The following is a 26,585-nucleotide window of genomic DNA, read 5'->3' as shown; positions in this document are numbered from 1 at the left end:
GTTTTAGTAACTAACTTCTTTGCCGTGGTCTCAGTACTTGAAGTTCTTGTCATCCTCCAGCTCCAATGTCCCCATGATAATATTCCAGTCTTCTGCTCCATCAGGTCAGTCATTGATAGGTGGTGACTTGTATTTATAAAAGGTATCCATGCACATAGTCCTCTTACGGCAGCCATGGCATCTTCGTGGCATGTGTAGTGGAGTGGGGGGGAACTAGTAGGCTCGACCCCATCTGTACACTTTGCACGTGCCATAAGCTGCTGAGATGGCTTGTACTGGATGTTGGTGTAAGAGCATATACTAGTCGGACAGAGCTTTTAAAGGCACTGACGCTATATGTCTGCACCAAGTACCAAGAGCTGGTGGACTGGAGGTTCACAATGAAATCCTGTGGGCTATCAGGTCATTTAGAGGGAACCGGTCATGAAAAAATGCTGTTACAGAGCAGATAATCTACAAGTTAATAGTGCTGTGAACCAGCCCAGTGCCGGTACTTAGACCCACGCTGCCGGGAGGAAATCAACTTTATTCTCCATGGCAGCGTTCCGGTTTCAGTCATCACTCTGTGTATAGAGCGTGGCGGCCGTAACCGAGCCCCCCGCACTCACTGATAGCCGGCCCTAATGTTGAGCCAGCTGTCAGTCAGTCCCAGGGTGTAGTTACAGCTACCACTCTCTATACACAAAGCGTTCACTGAACCTGCTCCGGTGACACCCCCGAGACTGAGACTGGAATGCTCCCAGGGGAATAAAGTTGGACCCCCGCTGCCGGGAGGAAATTAAGTCTCAGAACCGGGCAGGTTAGTGACGCTATTACCTGCAGATTAACTCCATATAGGTTAAGACCATTTTTTCAGGTATCAGGTTTCCTTTAAAAGATCAATTTTTTTTAATTTTAATTATTTTTAATACATTTCTAAATATTTCTAAATATAAATTAATCTTTATAGGATTAATAGGATTAACTGTGTGTTTTTATTTTTTTTATAAAACAGACAGTTAAAGAGGGCCTATAACCTCCCTGACACTAACAGAGAACGGGACGGGAAATCCAGGACTGGGGACAGCAGAACAAAGGAGCTGTAGGCATCATGAAATAAAAATGTGTCACGCAAGCTGGTTACTAGACTGTATCGAAAACTTCATTTTAGGATGAATTTAGTTTTGTCAAAGTCTTATTCCCATCTTTTACATTCATTGCTTATCCACAGGATATGCCATGAATGTATGAAAGAAGCAGGTCCCACACATCTCGAGAGCAGGGCTAAAGCAAATGAGGATATAGCATAAATGTGAAAAACAGGAATAACCCTTTTAAAACATTAAATTGGACTCTCCAATAGCAGAGGCTCCTAGACCGCACGTCTGTCCTCGGTGGGTCTAACGCTTCCCTTTTAGTTTGTAAAAACATTAATAGAGGAGCAGCATGTTAACTGACTATATATATATATATATATATATATATATATATATATATATATATATATATATATATATATATATATATATATATATATATATATACACACACACAAACACACACACACCAGTTTCTATAAAGTAGCTCATTAATTTGTATATTTGCATCATTTATGAAAATACCTATTCCCTTTCTGACCTCTCTGAGTAAAGCGAGGGAAAAGGTGAAATATATTGCACTAACGATTACATGATTCATCCCCAGAGCCCCCCGCTGAGTCCTAACTGAAGACGCTCCGCCTGCTCAAGACATTCCTATTACAGAAATCTATCTTGCCCTTGAATGGCTCTGGACACTGTATATTTATGCTATGTAATCTGATGGCAGCATGATGTAGGGGCAAAGTCCCCAATTCCAGTGATGTATCACTTACTGGGCTACTGGGTGTAGTTTGTATTAATCCCTGTTGTTGGTGTAGCAGTGGTCAGGAAGCTGAGCTGTGTATAACCCCAACCCCACCACTAATCAGCATCTGGCTGACAATGTACAGTGCACATAGGAAGCTGCCAATCAGTGCTGGGGGCGGGGTTACACAGATCTGCTTGACTGGTCTGCCTGTGAAATCTAGTCCTGCAGTGATAATCTCCTACTGATAAAACACTGATTGTATTGAAATTACAGCAAGCTGCTGAACAAGTGACACGTCCTTGGAATTAGGGCATCTGCTCCTACATTATGCTGCTCTCAGATTAAATGGCAAAAACCTGCTGACATTCTTTTTAATTTTCAAATTGGCTGAAGCACAAGATCATGGAGTAGATCCCCAAGAATGGCATCTTCTGACACATTCTGAAAATCCGGTAATGAGATATAGAGTCCATACTTCCGCCTGTTTGGCAAGTAGACTGGCATGATTTGACACTTGTGATGGGTTCTTGTTGCTCCCTTTGCTCCATTATTAGATTCCATAGTAAACAATACACTAGTACACTGATTAGCGGGCTCCATCGCTGGTACAGCAGCCAAGCATTCAAGAAAACGGATTATCCCCCTGACCGCTCCACCGGTTTCAGGACAGATATTGCAGATATTAGAGTTTTAGCTGGTCTGGAGATGTGGGTAAAATATACCATGAAGAACGCCCTCAATCACCACATTGGCGGCAAGATCTGGGAGGGAAAAAATACATTGACACAGGATTAGGTGCTGATCTGTAATGACATGGAGAGCAGCAGGAAATACTCCAGAGCTTCTGAACCTCAACCATTAACATTTATTCTTTTTATTAAGACAAAATAGCATCATTATTGATTGTCACAGACAGAGATACCGTAAATCTGCTAAAGAATTGGTTTTAGTTTCTGAAGAGTAAGAGGCGCTTTCTGTTTAATACTTTAAAAAAAAAAAAAAAAAAAAAAAGAAGTTCTGCAACATCTGTTGTGCTGTATGTTATGCTGTTTAATACCACAGAAGCTGAAGAACCTCTTTCTTTTCAAGAGAGTGTGACATGTTGGTCAATTAATGGTTAACACAAAAGGTGATTATTTCTATACAAATGATCAGTGACAGATCACTTCTGCAAGAAGTGATCAGCAGTACCAAATGTTGCAAGAAAAAAAAAACAAGTGAACCCTTTGGGCGGACCTACATTTTTGCATTGATTACTAACAAAATGTGGGCAGATTGTTATCCAAGTAACAATTAAATCTAAATATACTACTAACATGCAAACACTGTCCAGTTGTACTGTTCATGTATGCCTGGAGAAAAAGTAAGTGAACTCATGACTAAGACACACTAGATTCTCTGTGAGCAGCAGTAGCCTCCAGTAAATGTTTCTGAAGCAGCAAATAAGAATTACACATCACTGAGGATAATTTTTGGACCATGTCTTTCTGCACATGCATTTCAGTTGATCAATATTTCTGGGATGTCTTGTGTGTACAGAACTTTTCAGGTCTTGCCTCTGCATCTGGATAGGGTTAATGTCAGGCCATTCCAAAATACAAGTCATCTTTTGTAGTCATTCCTTAGTCGATTTACTTCTGTGCTTTGGATTACTGTCTTGTTGGTCCACCCGAAATCTCTTCAGTGTAAGATCATGGACTACTGCCTTACACACTCCTGTAAAATGTTCTGATGCACCTTAGAACTCATTGTTCTCTAATCCATGGTGCTCCCTCCATCATGCTTCACAGTTGGGATGAGGTTTTGGAGTGTTCTTTTTCTAAGCATAGCATGGTACATATATGGTAAAACGTTCCATTTTTATCTTGTCTGGCATTGAACATTTGCTCAGAAGCAACTGCCATATTCAGGCGGACTTGGACAAACTTGAGATTAGCTCAAAAACTTTTTGGGTGACTGCAGAGGCTTCCTTCTTGTACTTTCGTCAACACAGATCTTGTTAATTGTTTTTATAATAGCGGAAACATGAACAGAGGTTTTTGCAATCGGTAGTTTTCGGGTCTTGTGGTTATAACTGGGATACCCACCACCTCTTACAGGATTGCCCATTGTGCTCTGAAAGTGACCTTAAAAGGAACCAGTCACGTTTAGAACAGCTATTTACCTTAAAATATAGGGTTAATCTCCAGGTAAATAGTTAAATCCTGTGAAGCCAACTTACTAGAGCAGCGGCTACAGTCATTGGGGAGATGCAGAGAACAGTAACAGTCACTGCTCCCGATACAGTGAGCGCGTGGTTAGAACTCCCCAGCTCTCTGAATGAGCACCAGCTCTGCAGTGTATGTGCAGCGCGTATGTGTAGAGCGGGCTGTCAATCAAAGCTCTTTATCAATTCTTTTCCAGCTTCAGGCATCTCTATAATACATTATCTGAGGTCTTCCAAAATTTATCTGCCTTGAGTCATCTATCATTTACATTAACCCATCTTTATTGAGAAGACCCTACTAGGCTTCGTGTGCCTTAACGTAACGGCAAAGCCCACATAAAACCAAAATATGCTATTAATCCAATGTAATTGAAACATATTTTTGCCGTTAGCTTTTAGAGACGTTCTTAAGTCAGAGGATCATTTACTTTTTCTTCCTGCATAGTGGTGATTACTTAATGTGCTCAAAACATGAATGGCGAAATGGTTTGGGTTATTAGTGCAGTTGGATTTTGTTCATCCATAATTGTGACAGACATCATTTTATTAGTAATAATCAATAAGAAGGGGCTCGCTCAATATGTCATACATAGATAGATACATATACCTATATACACACACACACCTCTCCCATAGCCCCATTTTACAATTGACTGCATATTATTAGAAAGCAGTGGAAATCTTTTTGTACCATTATGATAAAGTCACAATTTCAGGTGATATGTGTACCAATTTCCTCTGCCAGCGTTGCTCTTTATTATGAAATGTACTTTTACTAATAATTTCTGTTGCTGCGAGTGATCAGTAAACAGCAGTTAACACATGACGGGTCTGATTACCGTTGGCTTTAGGCAAGACGTATGGATCCCTCAGGAATAGCAGCACAGGCTGGTGGGACAGTTTGCTGGAAAGGTCAAAAACACAAGTATCAACATCACGAATGGGAAGCAGAAAATACAACAAACTAGTTTCAATAATATGATGAGCGGAGACCGCAGTGCGATGATATTCACCGTTCTCACATGGGCAGCTCTAAAGTGAAAATCTGCAGGTGCCTTCATGTGACTATGATGTATTCTTCATGTTTGGTGTATTCATAGATAGAATATTATGACAATGGCGTACATATGTGATTATTAGGTTTTGTTTACCTAACAATAGGAGTAGTGTAGCTACTGGAGGGGCAAAGGTGTCGGTTGCCCTGGGCCAAGCGCTGAGGGGCCCACCTGGAACTACGATACTTTTAACAGGATCAGCGTGTGCAGCGTGCCGATACAGTTAAACTCTGCGGCAGACATGATCTCCCTGCTCTGCCAGTATGGGGCCCGTGAGCCGGAGAGGCCCCGCAAGTTCAGCTGTATCGGCATCTGCCAATACAGTTGAAAGCAATGATGGAGAAGGGAGCATCAGCTGACGCTTCCTCCTCCATCATTCTTCCGTGACATCTGACGTCTCCGCACAATGAAGTCACTACATGTCGTCCTCTATGCTGAGATGTGCGAAGCTTCAGAAGACAAGCTGCGGACACCAGAGCAGAGGAGGAACGAGGAGGAGAGGCAAGTATTGTATTTTATTTGTTTTAGAACATTGTGGTGGCCATAAAACTGCACTGAGGACCATGGAGGGATGCATTATACTGTGAGGACCATAGGGAAATGCATTTTACGGTTTGGATCACGGGCGGTTGCACTATACTGTATGGACCATGGGGGGATGCACTATACTGTATGGACCATGGATTGAAGCATTATACTGTGAGGCCCATGGGGAAATGCATTTTACTGTATGGATCATGGGCAGTTGCACTATACTATATGGACCATGGGGGGATGCATTATACTGTATGGACCAAGGAGGGATGCATTATACTGTATGGACCATGGAGGGATGCATTATACTGTAAGGACCATGGAGGGATGCATTATACTGTGAGGACCATGGGGAAATGCATTTTACGGTATGGATCATGGGTGGTTGCACTATACTGTATGGACCATGGGGTGATGCTCTATACTGTATGGACCATGGAGGAAAGCATTATACTGTGAGGACCATGGGGAAATGCATTTTACTGTATGGATCATCGGTAGTTGCACTATACTATATGGACCATGGGGGATGCATTATACTGTATGGACCATGGAGGGATGCATTATACTGTATGGACCATGGAGGGATGCATTATACTGTGAGGACCATGGGGAAATGCATTTTACGGTATGGATCATGGGTGGTTGCACTATACTTCATGGACCATGGGGTGATGCACTATACTGTATGGACCATGGAGGAAAGCATTATACTGTGAGAACCATGGGGATCATGGAGGGATGCATTATTCTGTATGGGCTATGGGGTGCATTATTCTGCATGGGCCATGACCCCTGGATAAAGCATTTCATTGCAAAACGTGTGTCAGGTGTGGTGGGTCCCTCCTTTCATACACTACAGGTAATGTTACCTTTACTATTAGTCCCATATGTGTGGTCTATATGCTGACAGATAAATTTGTGCTATGCAGGATTGTCACTGTGACTTATTTATGCTTCGCTTAGCACTTCTTTTTACTTTCCATATGGACACTGTTTTTCTGGCATAATACTTTTGTATTTTACTGATTTCACATGGAATATACAGTGTATTATAGGCTATACTACCCAGGTGTACTCACTTCTTTGTGTCCTGTATTTGTTCCTTCCATTCATTTTTATCTATTGTGATACTGATTTTAGATATACAGTATATGCCTTTTTAATAATTTACAAAATAGATTTTTTTCACCCTTTACAAAGAAGTTTCATATCTTTAAGTGTTTTTGGCTGTTTCATGCTTCTTTTTGCCAGTACTCTTAGTGGATCCAGAAATAATTTTGGTGTAGTTGTATGGGCCATGGAGTGGCTTATACTGTACGGGTTATGGGGTGCCCTATACTGTATGGGCTACATTATACTGTATGGCCTATGGGGTGCCTTATACTGTATTATAATGTATGGGCTATGTAGTGCATTATACTGTATGGGTACATTATACTGTATGGTCTATAGGGTGCATTATAAAGTATTGTGCTACATTATACGGTACGGACTATTAGGTGCATTATACTGTAAGGACTATGAGGTGCATTATGCTGTATTTAGGACCATGTGGAGGATATTATAATATTTGGAGGCTTATGTGGGAGCCTTTAAACTGTATGCTAGTAACTATACATTTGTGTGGAGTCCATCATACTCTGTGGAGGCCTGTGTGGGGGCCATTATATTGTATGTAGGCCCATTATACTGCACGGAGGGCTGTGTGGAGGTCACATTTGGAGGATCATTCTGTGTTGGGGTCACCATACTTTTCCAGGCAGTGGAGGGGTGGGGAACAGTATGGTCATCATACTGTGCGTGTGGCGGGTACTGTGGTGGAATTCACTGTAGTTGTATCTTAGTGTTTATGGGGTACTTTTGTTGACATCATACTTTACGAGTGCAATGAAAGGGAAATCTAAGCCTCCAGTAGAAGGAAAATTAGAGGGCACATGGTACCACACAGTGGGCACCGTAATAGGGACACATACAGCTCAGTGTTGGGGTATCAGAAGGATAAGGAGTTTGTGCAGGTTGGGAATAGATTGGAATAGTGCTGGAAATGTGAGAAGTCAGATGTGTCTTTGTTGTAATCTCTGCAGCCGAGTCCTGGCTGGAGAAGTGGTCATGTTGGTCTGGGCCAGATGGAAAAGATGGGAAAAGTGAACGATTTCATCAGAAAGATCACCAGCTGTAAGTTACTATATATAACTGTACTGTAATCTCATATGTTCTGCAGCTCTGGTATCTATCAATATATGTCACCATATGGCGGTAATATGTTGGTCTTTCTATAGAGATTTTTACTAGTAACAGCACGGTCATCTGCTGAGGTTCTCCTACATCATGCAGTGCGCAGGAAATATAATCTTCCTACCTTGTTTCTTCTGATTCAATGTCGTCAATGGAACTGAAAGACAGAACAGTTACGACTTAGGACAACATCCTAAAGTCCCCCCCATAATATACATTAGATTAATGCCAGCTGAACCTGCTGATATCAATGAATTGTTGGGGGAGTTGTTGATATGCAACATCCAATCTGGGAACTTCAAACACATTGTTCTTCTGGATATAAGCCACCACCAAACATGTCTGGTGACGGCCCCCTCATAGAAAACAGGAGTGCTCCTGTGTAATGAAGAGACAGCCAAGATGGCTGCCAAACAAACCATTGTTCGGCTGACAGCAAATGATAAGTTACAGATGCTAACTACCTGGCTGTTCTGCTCAGTGCCGGCTTAGAACGATCACAGACCTTCTGCTGCTTCCTCGTTCGTGCTGCTCTGTCAACGGGGCGTACCTGCCGACGTCATGCTGACTGACAGCTGCCTCACCGCAGTTAGGCATCAAGGAGCCGGATGTCAGTATAACATCGTCGTGACACACCCCAACAACAGAGCGGAAGAAAAGCAGTTGCTCTGTCGAAAAGATGTCACTGACATATCGGTGCAGGGCACAAAAGGCAAGTAGTTGGCAACTATCTGCCTGTAAGTTCTTAGGCCCATAAGAAAAAAAAATTAAATAGTCCCAGATAACCCCTTTAAGGATAGGCCATCAATATCAAAGTACTTTATCTTCTGTGTAACTTGATATTATTACAGAAAAGTATCCATACTGAGTCTGGAGGAAACTTCACCTTTATTCAGAGAGATCCAAAGAAGGCGCACCACCTTGTGTCCCAACAGGCGATGAGTTTCAAACAATGAAGTTCTTTATTTTGCCTAATACACAACTGGTGGTCTCTATCTTAAACACTTCTCCTCTGTGATGGGATTTTACTCACGTGATGGTGGATGCGAAATGTAGCAAATGTACAAACAGGTAGGTCAAGACATAGTCATAAGAAGATAAAATGTTCCATATTATTGATTTCAGACAACAGGTGGGGTTTATTACCACCAGTACTAGGCAAGAGCGGCAGAGATGCCGATAGCTACCAATCACATACCAATCACATACATACCACTGATATGTGGAATATGATTCGTTGCTGTACTAATTGCTTCCAACTGCGTTCATTTTAATAAATGTCTCGATAAGGTGAATGTAAAATGGAGTAAAACTGAATACTGTACCCGCAACTTTCAGCTTTTGGCAAAGATGGCAGATGGCGGACATTCAGAAAATCCAGAAATATCTTTGGGAGTTCTTCATTTTCATATATAATAGTCTAGAAAAAGACATCATTTTTTATTGCCGTTTCATGCAAATCAATTTTTCATCAAATTATTAGAATAATTAAAAATCTGATGGTCTGAATATTCACCTTTTACATCAAATCAAAATGATCAATGAGTACAGCCGAAAATTAATTAAAAGGGCTAATTATAAAAAAAAACTAAGCAAATGTTAACGTCAAGAATAAAAAAATGTCAAGTAAATATTATTTTTTGTGTCACTGTAAAGGGTAACTCCTGTTTGTGCCGAGAAGGAAGCAAAAAGAAAACAAAATGTTTCGTTTCAGTAGTTGAGGCAATTTCATTACTCAGCCTTGAAGGAATCCAATCCATCATTGCTGTGAGAAAGAGGAAATCTCCTGTGGTTTCACAGACTTACTCTGGTTTTATTAATGCAAGATTTAGGAAATGTTAACAATGTGAGTTGTTTGTTTAGTTTGACAGATCAGCTTACTATGCACTGGCCACATCTCTAGTATATCTGTGAATGACAAAGGACAGGCCACCAATCTCATTGTCATGGTTGGTGCGGCTAAGGCCTGATATTTCTCTAAATTAACATGAAGGCATTTCGTCTGATATGGTTTGACATTATGAATGTGACCCTGGAACTTAGAGAAAGCGCAAATATAGATAATGAAAATATAACAATAAAGCCATTCAATGTCCAATAGGCAATCTTAAAATAAGTAACTCTAAGACCTCATAAAATGGGAAATTACAACTTTATCTCACACATACATTGCTTTATGGATCCAATAAGGGTAGGACAAACACACACACACACACACACACACATATATACACATATATATATATATATATATATATATATATATATATATATATATATATATATATATATATATATATATATATATATATATATATATATATATATATAAAGAAAAAGATAAAAGTCAAAGTCCCCCTGTGTAGATGAAAAAAAGTTTTCTTTTCAGAAGAGATGATATTCTAGAGCAGTGTTCCCCAACTAAAGTCCTAAAGAGTCACTAACAGGTCATGCTTTCGGTATTCCCTACACCTGTGCAATACTATAGAAACCCTGAAAACAGGATCTGTTGGTGGCTTTAGAGGACTGGAGTTAGGGAACACTGTTTTAGGGTATGTGCACACGTTGCAGATTTCCTGGGGATCTGCAGCGTTTTTTCCCGCGCAGATTCGCTGCAGAGCCGCAAGTGATTTACAGTACAATGTCAATCAATGGGAAAAAAACATGCTGTGCTAATGGTGCGGAAAACTCCACACGAAAAACGCAGCAGATTCAAAAAAGGCCCATGTCAATTCTTTTTGCGGACCTGAAGCGTTTCTGCACCCATTCCATATTAGAAAACCGCAGAGGTAAAAAAAGGAAGACATCCGCACAGAATTCGCAGCAAATCTGCGAAAAAAAAAAAGGCACAAAATCCGCCAAAAAAAACCCACGCGGATTTTGACCTGTGTTTTCTGCCAAAAAATGCAGAATTTGCACAGAAAACTCCACAGTCTAATCCGCAACGTGTGCATATAACCTTATAGTATTAGGTAGAAAGAGTGCTATAGCCATGCAAAAAAAGAGAAAGTATAATGGGGGATGAGTGACACCAAACCAAAACCACCATAATGGCACTTAGTTGCATTCTCATAGTCCGCTAACACCGATCTCGAAGCTTTCCACATGGCACAAGCCTAAATGCAGGTACCACAGAGCCAACCTTATCAAGGTGATCATAAAGCAATCATAACATCACTCTACTCTCCGCATACAAGTATCAAACAGCCGATTGGTAGCTGGCCATAGCCATGGTAATTATGGTTAAAGCAGCTCTGTCACCAGAATATGCTGCCATAAATAAAAAGGGTTCTCTGAGAGTTTGATTTTGTCTTCAGGTAATCCATCAATACTGGATCAGTAGGGGTCCAGCTCTCAGCACTCCAACTGATCGTTTGATTAAAAGGACCATGACCCTTGATCAAGCACTGCAAACTGTAGGGGGGCTGAAGTACAAAGCACATCCAGTACAAAAAATATGGAACTGCGTCTGGTGTACAGCGTGTGCTATATGTATATATATATATATATATATATATATATATATATATATGTATGTGTATATATATATATATATATATATATATATATATATATATATATATACACACACAGTATATATACACACAGTATGTGTTCTATAATAAGCAATGTCACGGCCCCTTCAATCAGCAGATTGGTGGGAGGGCAGACAGATTCTGATATTGATGGCCTATGCTGAGAACATGCCATCAATATCAAAGTTCAGTAAAAACCCTTTTAAGTTTTTATAACGTTGGTTTATCATGATTCCAAATGGCACAACAAAAAATATTGTATAATTTGACGACCGGAGCCAAACACAGAATACAGTAGCCATGTATTCAGCCACTGTAAATGAGGCAGGAAGAAAGGTTTCCTCCTGAATAAAGTGAGCTCATAGCTATGACGGTTGTGGATTATATCACTAGAACATTTTTATGTCATCTTTACTGATTACTCAATCTGGTCGAATGCAGGCGAGAAAAATTGTTTGTTACAGCAAAGAGATCACCTTATGGATGGTGCACCCCTGGCCTCTGGTTTACATCATCTTTAGAGATGAGTGAATAAAATAGATTGTGGTCGAATTCTACAAAAAATTGCCAAAATGCGATTGTTTTGTAATTTGTTTCTGTGCGGATTCAGTAAATGGCCATCAAAATGTTAAAAAAAAAAATAATAATAATAATAATAATAATAATAATAATAATAATAATAATAATAAAAAAAACTTTATAATCACCTCTCTGGCCCCTCCTTTTCCCACAACCACCTGTCCTGAACCTTCCATTAAAAGAACTAGGTACATGCATATACGTGTAGGATCACCACACACAACACTGATGATTTCAAAAAATATAGATTTTTATTGTACACCAAACCAGACAATACACACTATTAAAAACATTTAAAAGCTATGCCACGTTGAAAAGTATCCATATAATACGATGTTGCAATAAAGCATACAAAATATATATAATGATATTCAAGTAACAATGTTAAATGCCCAACTGTTAGATATTACTCTGTAGCGGAGATACACAGCGTAGTGGAGGCACATCAGGAAGGGATATTGTTAATGGATTTAAAGGCAAGGGAGGCGGCTTGGCAGGCTCAGATGAAGGATGTCTTTGGCCCGGTTGAGGGCGTGGCAGCCACAGGTGGTGGCAAAAATGAGGGTGAATTTCAGAGTTTGACTACAGAGCTTATTGATCTACATAAAAGACTGACCAAAACATGGTGGAATATCACCAGCCTGGTTGAATATAAGAAGTTGGGCCTGGTGCTCCGGGGACTTAGAGTCCAGATATTCCCAGCCTTGGAGGTGAACCAGGAATTTAGAGCCACATGGGAACAGGGCCTACAGAAATGCTCCTATATACTTATAGACATGCTAATAGAACAGGACAATGTGGTACTGTCTCAAATACGGGAGGAAATCAAAAAGAAGGAGGGAGATCTGGCTAGATTTGACTCCAAAGTCCAGGTAGAACCATTTAAAAACCACCTAAAGGAACTAATAGACAAATTTGAGCGTGATATTATCAGGGGTAAGAAAAACAAGTTCCAGCGTGATAAACTAGATCTGGATAAACAGAGGATGTACAGATGGACGCATCAAGGCAATAGGAGGCAATTTGATATGAGAACAGGGACAAATGAGAGAAGAGAAGGGGGTGAAAGCATGAGCGGGACAGGCCCTCATACAAGTAGTGATTTTTTATCTACGGACACAAGCGACCGCAAAAGCGGTGCAGAAGGGGGCGTAGAAAATCCAAGAAATCACACCAAGAGAATACGCAATTTCAAGGTTTGGTCACCGAGCTCGAGGCGAGAAACACGCTTCAGCAGCCAGAAACACTATTGAACCCTGTTAGGGATTGCCCCCCTGAAAATCACCCAATAATAGAATCCAGTAATGAGGACAACAAACTACGCATTATTAATCTGTCCACATACCAACTATCGCAGATTGAGACAAACCTGCTAGCTAAGGGGTTATCCTTTTCACCCATGAGTGGTTTGGACAAATTTGAACTGACTAAAGACTTGTATCTATTCTGTCGCCAATTGATGTTTAACCCCTTAAGCCCCGAGGGTGGTTTGCACGTTAATGACCGGGCCAATTTTTACAATTCTGACCACTGTCCCTTTATGAGGTTATAACTCTGGAACGCTTCAACGGATCTTGGCGATTCTGACATTGTTTTCTCGTGACATATTGTACTTCATGTTAGTGGTAAAATTTCTTCGATATAACTTGCGTTTATTTGTGAAAAAAATGAATATTTGGCGAAAATTTTGAAAATTTCGCAATTTTCCAACTTTGAATTTTTATGCCCTTAAATCACAGACATATGTCACACAAAATACATAATAAATAACATTTCCCACATGTCTACTTTACATCAGCACAATTTTGGAACCAAAATTTTTTTTTGTGACGGAGTTATAAGGGTTAAAAGTTGACCAGCAATTTCTCATTTTTACAACACCATTTTTTTTTAGGGACCACATCTCATTTGAAGTCATTTTGACGGGTCTATATGATAGAAAATACCCAAGTGTGACACCATTCTAAAAACTGCACCCCTCAAGGTACTCAAAACCACTTTCAAGAAGTTTATTAACCCTTCAGGTGTTTCACAGGAATTTTTGGAATGTTTAAATAAAAATGAACATTTAACTTTTTTTCACACAAAATTTATTTCAGCTCCAATTTGTTTTATTTTACCAAGGGTAACAGGAGAAAATAGACCCCAAAAGTTGTTGTACAATTTGTCCTGAGTACGCTGATACCCCATATGTGGGGGTAAACCACAGTTTGGGCGCATGGCAGAGCTTGGAAGCAAAGGAGCGCCATTTGACTTTTCAATGCAAAATTGACTGGAATTGAGATGGGACGCCATGTTGCATTTGGAGAGCCCCTGATGTGCCTAAACATTGAAACCCCCCACAAGTGACACCATTTTGGAAAGTAGACCCCCTAAGGAACTTATCTAGATGTGTGGTGAGCACTTTGACCCAACAAGTGCTTTACAGAAGTTTATAATGCAGAGCCGTAAAAATAAAAAATCATATTTTTTCACAAAAATTATCTTTTCACCCCCAATTTTTTATTTTCCCAAGGGTGAGAGAAGAAATTGGACCCCAAAAATTGTTGTGAAATTTGTCCTGAGTACGCTGATACCCCATATGTGGGTGTAAACCATTGTTTGGGCGCAGGGCAGAGCTCGGAAGGGAAGGAGCGCCATTTGACTTTTCAATGCAAAATTGACTGGAATTGAGATGGGACGCCATGTTGCATTTAGAGAGCCCTTGATGTGCCTAAACATTGAAACCCCTAACAAGTGACACCATTTTGGAAAGTAGACCCCCTAAGGAACTTATCTAGATGTGTGGTGAGCACTTTGACCCAACAAGTGCTTTACAGAAGTTTATAATGCAGAGCCGTAAAAATAAAAAATCATATTTTTTCACAAAAATGATCTTTTCACCCCCAATTTTTTATTTTCCCAAGGGTAAGAGAAGAAATTGGACCCCAAAAATTGTTGTGCAATTTGTCCTGAGTACACTGATACCCCATATGTGGGTGTAAACCATTGTTTGGGCGCAGGGCAGAGCTCAGAAGGGAAGGAGCGCCATTTGACTTTTCAATGCAAAATTGACTGGAATTGAGATGGGACGCCATGTTGCGTTTGGAGAGCCCCTAATGTGCCTAAACATTGAAACCCCCCACGAGTGACACCATTTTGGAAAGTAGACCCCTTAAGGAACTTATCTAGATGTGTGTTGAGCACTTTGACCCAACAAGTGCTTCACAGAAGTTTATAATGCAGAGCCGTAAAAATAAAAAATCATATTTTTTCACAAAAATGATCTTTTCACCCCCATTTTTTTATTTCCCCAAGGGTAAGAGAAGAAATTAGACCACAAAAGTTGTTGTGCAATTTGTCCTGAGTACGACGATACCCCATATGTGGGTGTAAACCATTGTTTGGGCGCATAGCAGAGCTCAGAAGGGAAGAAGCGCTATTTTACTTTTCAATGCAAAATTGACTGGAATTAAGATGGGATGCCATGTTGCGTTTGGAGAGCCCCTGATGTGCCTAAACATTAAACCCCCCCACAAGTGACACCATTTTGGAAAGTAGACCCCCTAAGGAACTTATCTAGATGTGTTTTGAGAGCTTTGAACCCCCAAGTGTTTCACTACAGTTTATAACGCAGAGCCGTGAAAATAAAAATTATTTTTTTTTTTCACAAAAATGATTTTTTAGCCCCCAGTTTTGTATTTTCACAAGGGTATCAGGATAAATTGGACCCCAAAAGTTGTTGTCCAATTTGTCTGGAGTACGCTGATACCCCATTTGTGGGGAGGGACCACTGTTTGGGCGCATGACAGAGCTCGGAAGGGAAGGAGCGCCATTTGGAATGCAGACTTAAATGGATTGGTCTGCAGGCGTCACGTTGCATTTGCAGAGCCCCTGATGTACCCAAACAGTACAAACCCCCCACAAGTGACCCCATATTGGAAACTAGACCCCCCAAGGAACTTATCTAGATGTGTTGTGAGAACTTTGAACCCCCAAGTGTTTCACTACAGTTTATAACGCAGAGCCGTGAAAATAATTTTTTTTTTTTTTTTTCACAAAAATGAAATTTAGCCCCCAGTTTTGTATTTTCACAAGGGTATCAGGATAAATTGGACCCTAAAAGTTGTTGTCCAATTTGTCCTGAGTACGCTGATACCCCCTATGTGGGGGGAACCACTGTTTGGGCGCATGACAGAGCTCGGAAGGGAAGGAGCGCCATTTGGAATTCAGACTTAAATGGATTGGTCTGCAGGCGTCACGTTGCATTTGCAGAGCCCCTGATGTACCCAAACAGTACAAACCCCCCACAAGTGACCCCATATTGGAAACTAGACCCCCCAAGGAACTTATCTAGATGTGTTGTGAGAACTTTGAACCCCCAAGTGTTTCACTACAGTTTATAACGCAGAGCCGTGAAAATAAAAATTATTTTTCTTTTTCACAAAAATGATTTTTTAGCCCCCAGTTTTGTATTTTCATAAGGGTATCAGGATAAATTGGACCCTAAAAGTTGTTGTCCAATTTGTCCTGAGTACGCTGATACCCCCTATGTGGGGGGGAACCACTGTTTGGGCGCATGACAGAGCTCGGAAGGGAAGGAGCGCCATTTGGAATGCAGACTTAAATGGATTGGTCTGCAGGCGTCACGTTGCATTTGCAGAGCCCCTGATGTACCCAAATAGTACAAACCCCCCACAAGTGACCCCATATTGGAAACTAGACCTCCCAAGGAACTTATCTAGATGTGTTGTGAGAACTTTGAACCCCCAAGTGTTTCACTACAGTTTACAACGCAGAGCCGTGAAAATAAAACATATTTTTTTTCCCACAAAAATGATTTTTAGCCCCCCAAATTTTTATTTTCCCAAGGATAACAAGAGAACTTGGACCCCAGAAGTTGTTGTTCAATTTGTCCCTAGTACGCTGATACCCCATATGTTGGGGTAAACCCCTTTTTGGACGCACGGGAGAGCTCGGAAGGGAAGGAGCACTGTTTTACTTTTTCAACGCAGAATTGGCTGGAATTGAGATTGGACGCCATGTCGCGTTTGGAGAGCCCCTGATGTGCCTGAACAGTGGAAACTCCCCAATTCTACCTGAAACCCTACCCCTAACCGTTTACTGAACATTTTCTGACAGTCATAAGTGCCACGTATATAAGTGCCACGTATTTAAGTGCCACGTATTTAAGTGCCACGTATTTAAGTGCCACGTATTTAAGTGCCACGATATTTCAGTGCCACAATATTTCAGTGCCACAATATTTCAGTGCCACAATATTTCAGTGCCACGTATTTCAGTGCCACGTATTTCAGTGCCACGTATTTCAGTGCCACGTATTTCAGTGCCACGTATTTCAGGCACTGAAAAATACGTGGCACGTAAATACTTCAGTACCACGATATTTCAGTGCCACGATATTTCAGTGCCACGTATTTCAGTGCCACGTATTTCAGGCACTGAAAAATACGTGGCACGTAAATACGTGGCACTTAAATACGTGGCACTTAAATACGTGGCACTTAAATACGTGGCACTTAAATACGTGGCACTTAAATACGTGGCACTTAAATACGTGGCACTTAAATACGTGGCACTTATATACGTGGCCACTGAAATATCGTGGCACTTATATACGTATATACGTATATAAACGTATATTTCAGTGCCACGTATTTCAGTGCCACGTATTTCAGGTTAGGGGTAGGGTTAGGGGTAGGGTTAGGGTTTTTTGTTTTTTTCTTGTTTTCTTGTGTTTTTCTATAAAAACGCATGCGTTTTACCGCGTTTACATGCATTTTTTCACACATGCGGTTTTTTTAATAAACGCATGCAGATAAAAACGCAAGTGTGAAACCAGACTAAAAGACGCTTTTTATAGCAAAAAAGTTTTTGCGTCTCCACATTTTGAGACCTATAATTTTTCCACATTTTGGTCCACAGAGTCATGTGAGGTCTTGTTTTTTGCGGGACGAGTTGACGTTTTTATTGGTAACATTTTCGGACACGTGACCATTTTTTATCACTTTTTATTCCGATTTTTGTGAGGCAGAATAACCAAAAACCAGCTATTCATGAATTTCTTTTGGGAGAGGCGTTTATACCGTTCTGCGCTTGGTAAAATTGATAAAGCAGTTTTATTCGTCGGGTCAGTACGATTACAGCGATACCTCATTTATATCATTTTTTTATGTTTTGACGCTTTTATACGATAAAAACTATTTTATAGAAAAAATAATTATTTTGGCATCGCTTTATTCTGAGGACTATAACTTTTTTATTTTTTTGCTGATGATGCTGTATGGCGGCTCGTTTTTTGCGGGACAAGATGACGTTTTCAGCGGTAACATGGTTATTTATATCCGTCTTTTTGATCGCGTGTTATTCCACTTTTTGTTCGGCGGTATGGTAATAAAGCGTTGTTTTTTGCCTCGTTTTTTTTTTTTTTCTTACGGTGTTTACTGAAGGGGTTAACTAGTGGGCCAGTTTTATAGGTTGGGTCGTTACGGACGCGGCGATACTAAATATGTGTACTTTTATTGTTTTTGTTTGTTTTTTTTAGATAAAGAAATGTATTTATGGGAATAATATTTTTTTTTTTATTATTATTTATTTAGGAATTATTATTTTTTTTTTTTACACATGTGGAATTTTTTTTTTTTACTTTTTTACTTTGTCCCAGGGGGGGACATCACAGATCACAGATCTGATAGTGTGCACAGCACTCTATCAGATCTGCGATCATACTTTCATCGGAGCAGGCTGCAGCTTTCATCTGCAGCCTGCTCCGGCCCGGAAGTGCTCCCTGCAGGACCCGGATACAGCCCCTCGGCCATTTTGGATCCGGGGCCTGCAGGGAGAAGACGTTCGGTACGAGGTGAGTACATCACCTTGTACCGATCGTCTCAGGGAAGCCCGCAGGGAGCCCCCTCCCTGCGCGATGCTTCCCTGTACCGCCGGTACACCGCGATCATGTTTGATCGCGGTGTGCCGGGGGTTAATGTGCCGGGGGCGGTCCGTGACCGCTCCTGGCACATAGTGCCGGATGTCAGCTGCGATATGCAGCCGACACCCGGCCGCGATCGCCGCGCTCCCCCCGTGAGCGCGGCCGATCGCGTATGACGTACTATCCCGTCACCGGGAATTAAGGCCCACCCCACCTCGACGGTATAGTACGTCATATGGGATTAAGGGGTTAAAATCCTGTATCATCAGCCATCACTAATTGATGACTTACCAGATCAGGACAGACAGACATTTAGAGACCTATTGGACTTACTGACGGAGAATGAGAGTGCACAGGGAAGGAAAAGGTTCGGAGGCAGACTTCCATCTCAGGCAACCCCAAAATTCACACTGTGTCCAGCCATCCAGGTATTTTTTGAAACCACATGCCAAGATATAAAGAGATTACAACTGGATAAAAATAGTCAAAACAATCTAACTGTAGAAGAAAAAGTAGCACTATTCAATCTAAAAAATAATGATACATTTCAAATCAAGGAGGCAGACAAGGGGGGAAACGTGGTACTGTGGCCTAAGGATATGTACTGCCAGGAAGCCAGGCGCCAACTGGACAACACGCAGTATTACTTTAAATTACCGACGGACCCCACATCTGTCTTTAAAACCCAACTTGACAAACTACTGGGGAGGGCCTTCACTTGTGGCATTATAAACAAGAAAGAAAGGGACTTTCTGACTACATCTCACCCAGTGACTCCAACCTTTTATTTGGTCCCCAAAATACACAAATCCACCAGTGTACCCCCAGGTAGACCAATTATATCTGGGCTGGGGGGTCTGTATGAAAAACCTTGTTCATATCTTGACTATTTCTTACAGCCGTTGGTGAAGGCCCTGGACTCTCATGTGAGGGATTTGTCACACCTCATAGAACTTTGCGCACCCCTGGCGGTACCGGACAATGCAATATTGGTGACTCTAGACGTGGAGGCGCTGTATACGAATATTGAACATAAGCAAGGTATGATAACGACTTCCTACTTTCTGGATAAACACTCTACAGGGGATAGGGGTCATGATACATTCATTCTGGAGTTACTCCGATTCATACTTGAAAAGAACTATTTCACATTCGATAGAACGTTCTATAAGCAAGTCTCTGGTACCGCCATGGGGGCCAAATGCGCACCTTCATATACCAACCTATTTATGGGGTGGTGGGAGGAGACCCATGTACAGAAACTCAGAAGCTACTCGACTTACGTAGTCAAATGGCTACGTTTTATAGACGATATAATTATGATCTGGTCTGGTTCATCTGCTGAGTTGGATACCTTTATCGAAGAACTTAATAATAACTGCTGGAACATTAAGCTCACATCGTCTTATTCTACTGTTTCAGTTGATTTTCTGGACTTGAAGGTGTCTATAGATCGGAACCGTATTGCAACTACATTGTTCCGAAAACAGACAGCAACCAACAACTTGCTACACTTCAAGAGTTTTCACCCGGCACATCTGAGAAGAGGGATCCCAAAGGGTCAATTCCTCAGACTAAGGAGGAACTGCACCCATATGGAGGATTTTCGTACTGAGTCTCGCCAACTAACCAACCGGTTCCGTGAACGTGGATACCCGAAGAAAGTCATCTCAGGAGCCTTTGAATTTTCAAGAACTAGGACAAGGGAGGAGGCCCTTAAGCCCAGGGTAAGGACAGATTCTAATAATAAAATCAATTTGATTACAAAGTTCAATAACCAGTGGAATGATATCTACCAGATTCTAAAAGCAAATTGGGGGATATTAAGGAGTGAACCAAAACTTAGACCATTTATTGGGGATAGACCTAAAATGGTGGCTAGGAGGGCAAGAAATCTGAAAGACCACCTAACCAATAGCCACTTTAGACGCCCAGCCACAAAAACAACAAGAACAGGCCACCCGAACAAGGGCTCTTTTCCATGTGGAAATTGCTCCATCTGCCCACAGATGATTGCGAGCAGGGGGGTTCAGGTTCCCCATTTGCCCGCGCAGGTGCAGTCGAGGGCGTACTTCAATTGCCGCACGAGACACCTGGTTTACGCCCTGATCTGCGGCTGTGATAAAATCTATGTGGGACAAACCACGCAGGAACTCCGACACAGGACCCAGCAGCACTTATCCAATATTGCCACAGCCAGGACGGATAAGTCCAAGGGCAAAGTGATTACATCAGTGGCAAAACATTTCTTGGAAGTGCATGCGGGATCGGGAGATTCCTTAAGGGTTATGGGGCTGGAAAAAGCCAACATTAACATCAGGGGGGGTGATCCAGTGGAGGATCTCCTACGCCGTGAGGCTAGGTGGATCTATGAACTGGATTGCCTAGTACCACAAGGCCTCAATGAGGAGTTATTGTACTCAGGTTTTTATAAGAAGAAATAACCATGGGCTGGGCTCCTGTCGACCATGAGGTGTTGGGAGGTCGGTTGCCTGGTACCCATGTAACTTCTCCCTTTTGTTTTCCTTTTGTTTCCCTTTTGTTTCCCTCTCTTTGTCTGGGTGTCGCTCTTCCCTAGAATTGGACTGACTACAACAAAGGAAGCAAGGGACCTGCTTTATAATGAAATTACAACTATGAAAGGAGTATCAACCATTGTAGTAAACATGGACTATTGAAGAAAATACAAACAAGAAATTTATTATCGAACCAATTGCAGAGACCTTTGATCCACATGGGGGGGCGCATGGGGTTTGGGTCAGCTGAACTAAGTTTGCCACTCTATCAAACCTATGTATCTTGGCCTGGTACATATGGCTTTGGGTATGAAATATCCACCTGGGCTCCTCCAGGAGTGTGTATATAGAACAACGTGACTGCTGGCTATTATTATATCACTCTATTTTTGATATGTAATGTTGGGTTGACTAAACTAAGGTTATTACCCTATGTAGCCTATGCCCTATGGCCAAAACATATGGCCCCTGGCACTAAGTTCCCTTCTGGGTTTGTTCCCGTAGTGTATATAGAATAATGTCTCTGCTAGCTATTATCATATGTGTATTTTTACTACTATCTATATATATCGTTTACATAAATATAAACTATGTGTGGGGACCATGTAGAAACTATGATATGACTAGCCTGACATAGATTTGCAGTAATCCATCTGAATGCAATAACGCTGTGGTTATCTGGGCTTTCCCATATGATTGTGGGAAATGACCATTTTTATATGTACAAAGGGGAAGAGTCAATGAGTATATAAATATAGGGAAAAAAAAGACTTTGAGCTATGCGGGATATTCTCCTTAAATCATTAAGATACTGTTGTATGCTGTTGGATTCAAACAATAACTGTAAATTGGTAGCCTCTAATATCTCCCCTACACCCATGATGTTGGGGATAAGGATGTAATAGTGCACCGGCGGAGACGGGCGTCCTAATAATTCCGCCTCAGTATGTACAGCGCATGCGCATATATGAAGACGTAGGGTACTGTCAGACCGTATTTATAAATAATGATTAACGTAAGCACACATAATGATAAAGGGAATTTACTCTCTTGGATTAGAATATATATCAGCACATATGGCGCTATATGCCCCCATGAGTAGGGGGTATGTTCGTATACTGCGGACAAAAGTAGCGCATGCGCATCTTGGGCTAAGGGGAACTTTTACAGAGCTCCTCCAGTACGGCAAAATTCCGGCGCAGGCGCAATTCTATCTTTGACCTGAAAGGGTCAGTTCCGGGTTACCCTCGGACACACTTCCTTCTCAGCCGCAAGCCGCGTCTCGCAGCTGAAACTAAACTGTAATCTCAGGTATCTTTAAATAGTAAGAATCTACTCGCCACAGACATTACCACCTTGAGAAAGACACAGCATGTGTCGGAACGCGTGGGTCTTGTAACTCTGCCCGGACTGCATTTTTTGCACTTAGGACCATGAGGACGGTAGTGGACCTTTGAGACGGTATAGGGTGAAGTATTACTCTTCAAGACTTGATCGGACTAATATCTGGGGCTGTGGGGGGAATATATTATAGGTTGCCTTTATTTCTGAATTTTTCTGGGCCTCCTCCTTTCTTTCCCCCTCTGACCATCTAAAATCCACACCCAATGATCTATTTATACACTAAGTGTATTAAAGGATAGGGAATATACATCCCTCCAGTGTATCTCCGCTATAGAGTAATATCTAACAGTTGGGCATTTAACATTGTTAATTGAATATCATTATATATATTTTGTATGCTTTATTGCAACATCGTATTATATGGATACTTTTCAACGTGGCATAGCTTTTAAATGTTTTTAATAGTGTGTATTGTCTGGTTTGGTGTACAATAAAAATCTATATTTTTTTAAATCATCAGTGTTGTGTGTGGTGATCCTACACGTATATGCATGTACCTAGTTCTTTTAATGGTTGGTGTATATTTGTTATACATGCATGGTGGTGATCCCAGACGAGTATTGGTATAAAATCATATGATGGTGCCCACTTAAACAATTTCTTGTCCTGTCCTGAACCTTGTCGCAGCTTCAGTGCTGGCAGTGATTAAATTTTCCAGCCTCAGTCGCTAGGCTGAGACTTCCGGGCTTGCTAGGCCTGGTAGGGCTCTGTGCATGTGCCCGCAAAGGTCGCCCAAACCCGCCAGGTCTAGCAATCCAAGAAGCCTTGTCCTACCAACTGAGGAGGGGGATTTGAGTGCTAAAAACGCTGATCCCAAGAGATGAAACAAAGACCAGACGGGTGGCGAAGAGGAACCGGAGAGCTGAGTGCTGACATTAGTATAGCACTGTTGAAAGATGGTGTTTATTCAGTCGCCATGACAGCACAATGAGAGAGGGGATCCGCCCTTCAGGGACAGGAAACCTACAGACATAAAAGGGCGGTACCTCTCTCCCGCATCAGTTGGTTTCCTGTCCCTGACAGGGGAACCTCTTCAGGCAGGCCTTAAGAAGAAGGTTGAAGAAAAATAAGGTATCCCACTCCGGACAGACCGATGCAGGTAGCGGGGGTCCCCTACCTCGGCCTGATCCGGTTGCTGGAAGCACCACACCGCAGGGGAACTGAATGGTGTCGGTGATAGCAGGAGGATGCAGCCTTAGGTTGAAAGGGCTGGCTTTTGATGTGGTCCATCGTCGGGGTACCGGGTGAGTATGTCCCCTCGGGGCCTGCGCCTGCTGGGGCCTCCGGGATCTGTCCCCTGCCTGCTGGGGGCGTGCGCGTCGGTCCGGGCGGTGCAGGCATCCTCGGTCGCGTGTCGGCTTGCAAGGCCGCAGTCGCAACCGGAAGGGGCGTGTCCAGATGATGCAACTGGGTGGCGCGGCATGATGACGCGGCGGGGCATGCGCAGTAGCGCCGTTCTGGCCGATGGCGGCGTTCTGGCATACGAGTGGGGCTTGGACCCAGGAGGGAGGGGGGTCTCACTGGTCGGTGGTAGGGGCACAGCCCTGAAGGGGGGAGAACACACCCCTTCAGTTGATGGTACCGGGCAGGCCACCTGGAGTCCCTGCTGACCCCCATCCGGGGGCGGTACCTTGGGGGTATTTAAAGTAATGGATGAAGGCTGCAAGGTGCTCTGGACCCATTCTTAGGATGGAATCGCCAGAGGGAGCAACGCAGCTGGACAAGCAGCAGCGGCAGCAGCAGCTTCAGGATTTGGAAGAGTCTCAGGTGATCTCCCAGCGGCGTTCTAGTGGCAGTAGTCGCGCTGGTGGAGCTAAGGAGACTCAAAAGTCAAGGCAGAACAAGTCCTCAAGCCGTAAAGAATCACCGGCTAGGAAGGACCCCTCCAACTACGGTACCACTCGCTGCAGGGCTGGGTAAGTGATCTACATGGAAGTTCACTTACTGATTGTTATTCCTCCTTGTATTCCCTCTCTCCTTGCTAGGGGAGAAAATGTCTTACCAAGGCCAAACATAGAGAGTGTGCAGAGTGTGGGGAACCACTCCCAGATGGATATAAAAGGAGATTATGTAAATCCTGCATACAACACTTAATTGAGGAAGAGGCCCCTGACCTTACCTCTACGCTAAGAGAGATGGTTAGACAAGAAGTCAGAGGTTCTATAAAATACAGGTCTCAGAAAACGGATGCCAAAAAGAGGAAGGAAGTTACATCCCCAATCTCAGATATAGGTTCAGAATCAGGTGAACTGAGCTCAGATTCCCTCCCATCATCATCCTCATCGGGGGACATAGAATCCGGCCAGGCCTGTCTGTCACTCGACAGGGTTAATCACCTAGTTAAAGCAGTGAACAACACAATGGGGATTAAGGAGACCCAGTCAGAATGCTCCATTCAAGACATAATGTTCAGGGGTATAGATCGGAAATCCCGAAGGTCTTTTCCAGTAGTGGATAAGATAAAGACATTGATTACAAGGGAATGGAAAAAACCCGAAAGGAAGGGTTCACTCCCACCAGCGTTCAAAAGGAGGTATCCATTTGAGGAGGAGGCATCATCCTCATGGAACAAGGCCCCGAAACTAGATGCAGCAGTGGCCAAGGCATGCAAAAAAACCTCTCTTCCATCCGAAGATTTGGGAAATCTAAAGGACCCACTAGATAGGAAAGCTGACGTCTTCTTTAAGGGTGCTTGGGAAACATCAGCAGGTTCCCTGAGGCCAGCAATTGCAGCCACTTGCACAGCTCGGTTGTTATGGTGTGGCTGGGTCACCTAGAGGATCAACTCAAAAGTAAAGTTCCCAGAAATGAGATTCTATCTTCTATACCTATAATTCAGGATGCAGCAGCATTTCCTTTCAGATGCGTCGGCGGATTCTGTTAAATTGGCCGCCAGATCTTCAGCCCTATCTAACGCAGCCCGTAGAGCACTGTGGATAAAATGTTGGCCAGGAGATTTACAGGTCAGATCAAAACTGTGTAGCATTCCCTGTGAAGGAGCTCATTTGTTTGGAACAGTTCTGGATGAACTGTTGGAAAAGGCAGGAGACAATAAAAAGCGATTTCCCTTCTTAAGGAGACCCTTTTATAGACGGGATTACAACAGAGGATGGTCTAGCCGCAGAAGATCAAATAGAGATTCAAACAGAGAATCAACCAGATATGACAACTACAGGAGAAGAGGTAGAGGGTATATGTTCAATGAAGGCCCCGTCTCACATAGCGATTTACCAACGATCACGACCAGCGATACCACCTGGCCGTGATCGTTGGTAAATCGTTGTGTGGTCGCTGGGGAGCTATCACACAGACAGCTCTCCAGCGACCAACGATCAGGGGAACGACTTCGGCATCGTTGAAACTGTCTTCAACGATGCCGAAGTCCCCCTGCAGCACCCGGGTAACCAGGGTAAACATCGGGTTACTAAGCGCAGGGCCGCGCTTAGTAACCCGATATTTACCCTGGTTACCAAAAAAAACAAACAGTACATACTCGCCTTTCGGTGTCCGTCAGGTACCTTGCCGTCTGCTTCCTGCTCTGACTGAGCCGCCGTACAGTGAGAGCAGAGCGCAGCGGTGACGTCACTGCTGTGCTGCGCTCTCACTGTACGGCGGCACTCAGAGCAGGAAGCAGACGCCGGGGGACGTTACGGACACCGGAATGTAAGTATGTACGGTTTGGTTTTTTTTACATTTACGCTGGTAACCAGGGTAAACATCGGGTTACTAAGCGCGGCCCTGCGCTTAGTAACCCGATGTTTA

The 26,585-nt window shown here is 42.5% G+C and overlaps 1 protein-coding gene across 2 annotated transcripts in view; it reads right to left on the bottom strand.

Moving 5' to 3' along the window:
- Nucleotides 1-1,552: 1,552 nt before the first annotated feature.
- SNX24 (sorting nexin 24) overlaps nucleotides 1,553-26,585 on the bottom strand; it is a 194,355-nt gene continuing 169,322 nt past the window's right edge. Inside the window, exons 4-7 of one of the 2 annotated variants that reach the window (XM_077291020.1) lie at nucleotides 9,186-9,280; nucleotides 7,985-8,017; nucleotides 4,873-4,937; nucleotides 1,553-2,588 (exon numbers count right to left, since the gene is read on the bottom strand). In XM_077291020.1, coding sequence (XP_077147135.1) covers nucleotides 2,518-2,588; nucleotides 4,873-4,937; nucleotides 7,985-8,017; nucleotides 9,186-9,280 — 264 coding nt within the window. In that variant the 3' untranslated portion in view covers nucleotides 1,553-2,517. The remainder of the gene's footprint in view (nucleotides 2,589-4,872; nucleotides 4,938-7,984; nucleotides 8,018-9,185; nucleotides 9,281-26,585) is intronic. The other variant, XM_077291028.1, reaches the window with a different exon arrangement.

Source organism: Ranitomeya variabilis, chromosome 1, assembly GCF_051348905.1.
Source record: "Ranitomeya variabilis isolate aRanVar5 chromosome 1, aRanVar5.hap1, whole genome shotgun sequence".
Taxonomy (NCBI): Eukaryota; Metazoa; Chordata; class Amphibia; order Anura; family Dendrobatidae; genus Ranitomeya; species Ranitomeya variabilis.
The sequence above is the reverse complement of the archived record's forward strand: the minus strand, read 5'-3'. Positions and strand labels throughout refer to the sequence as shown.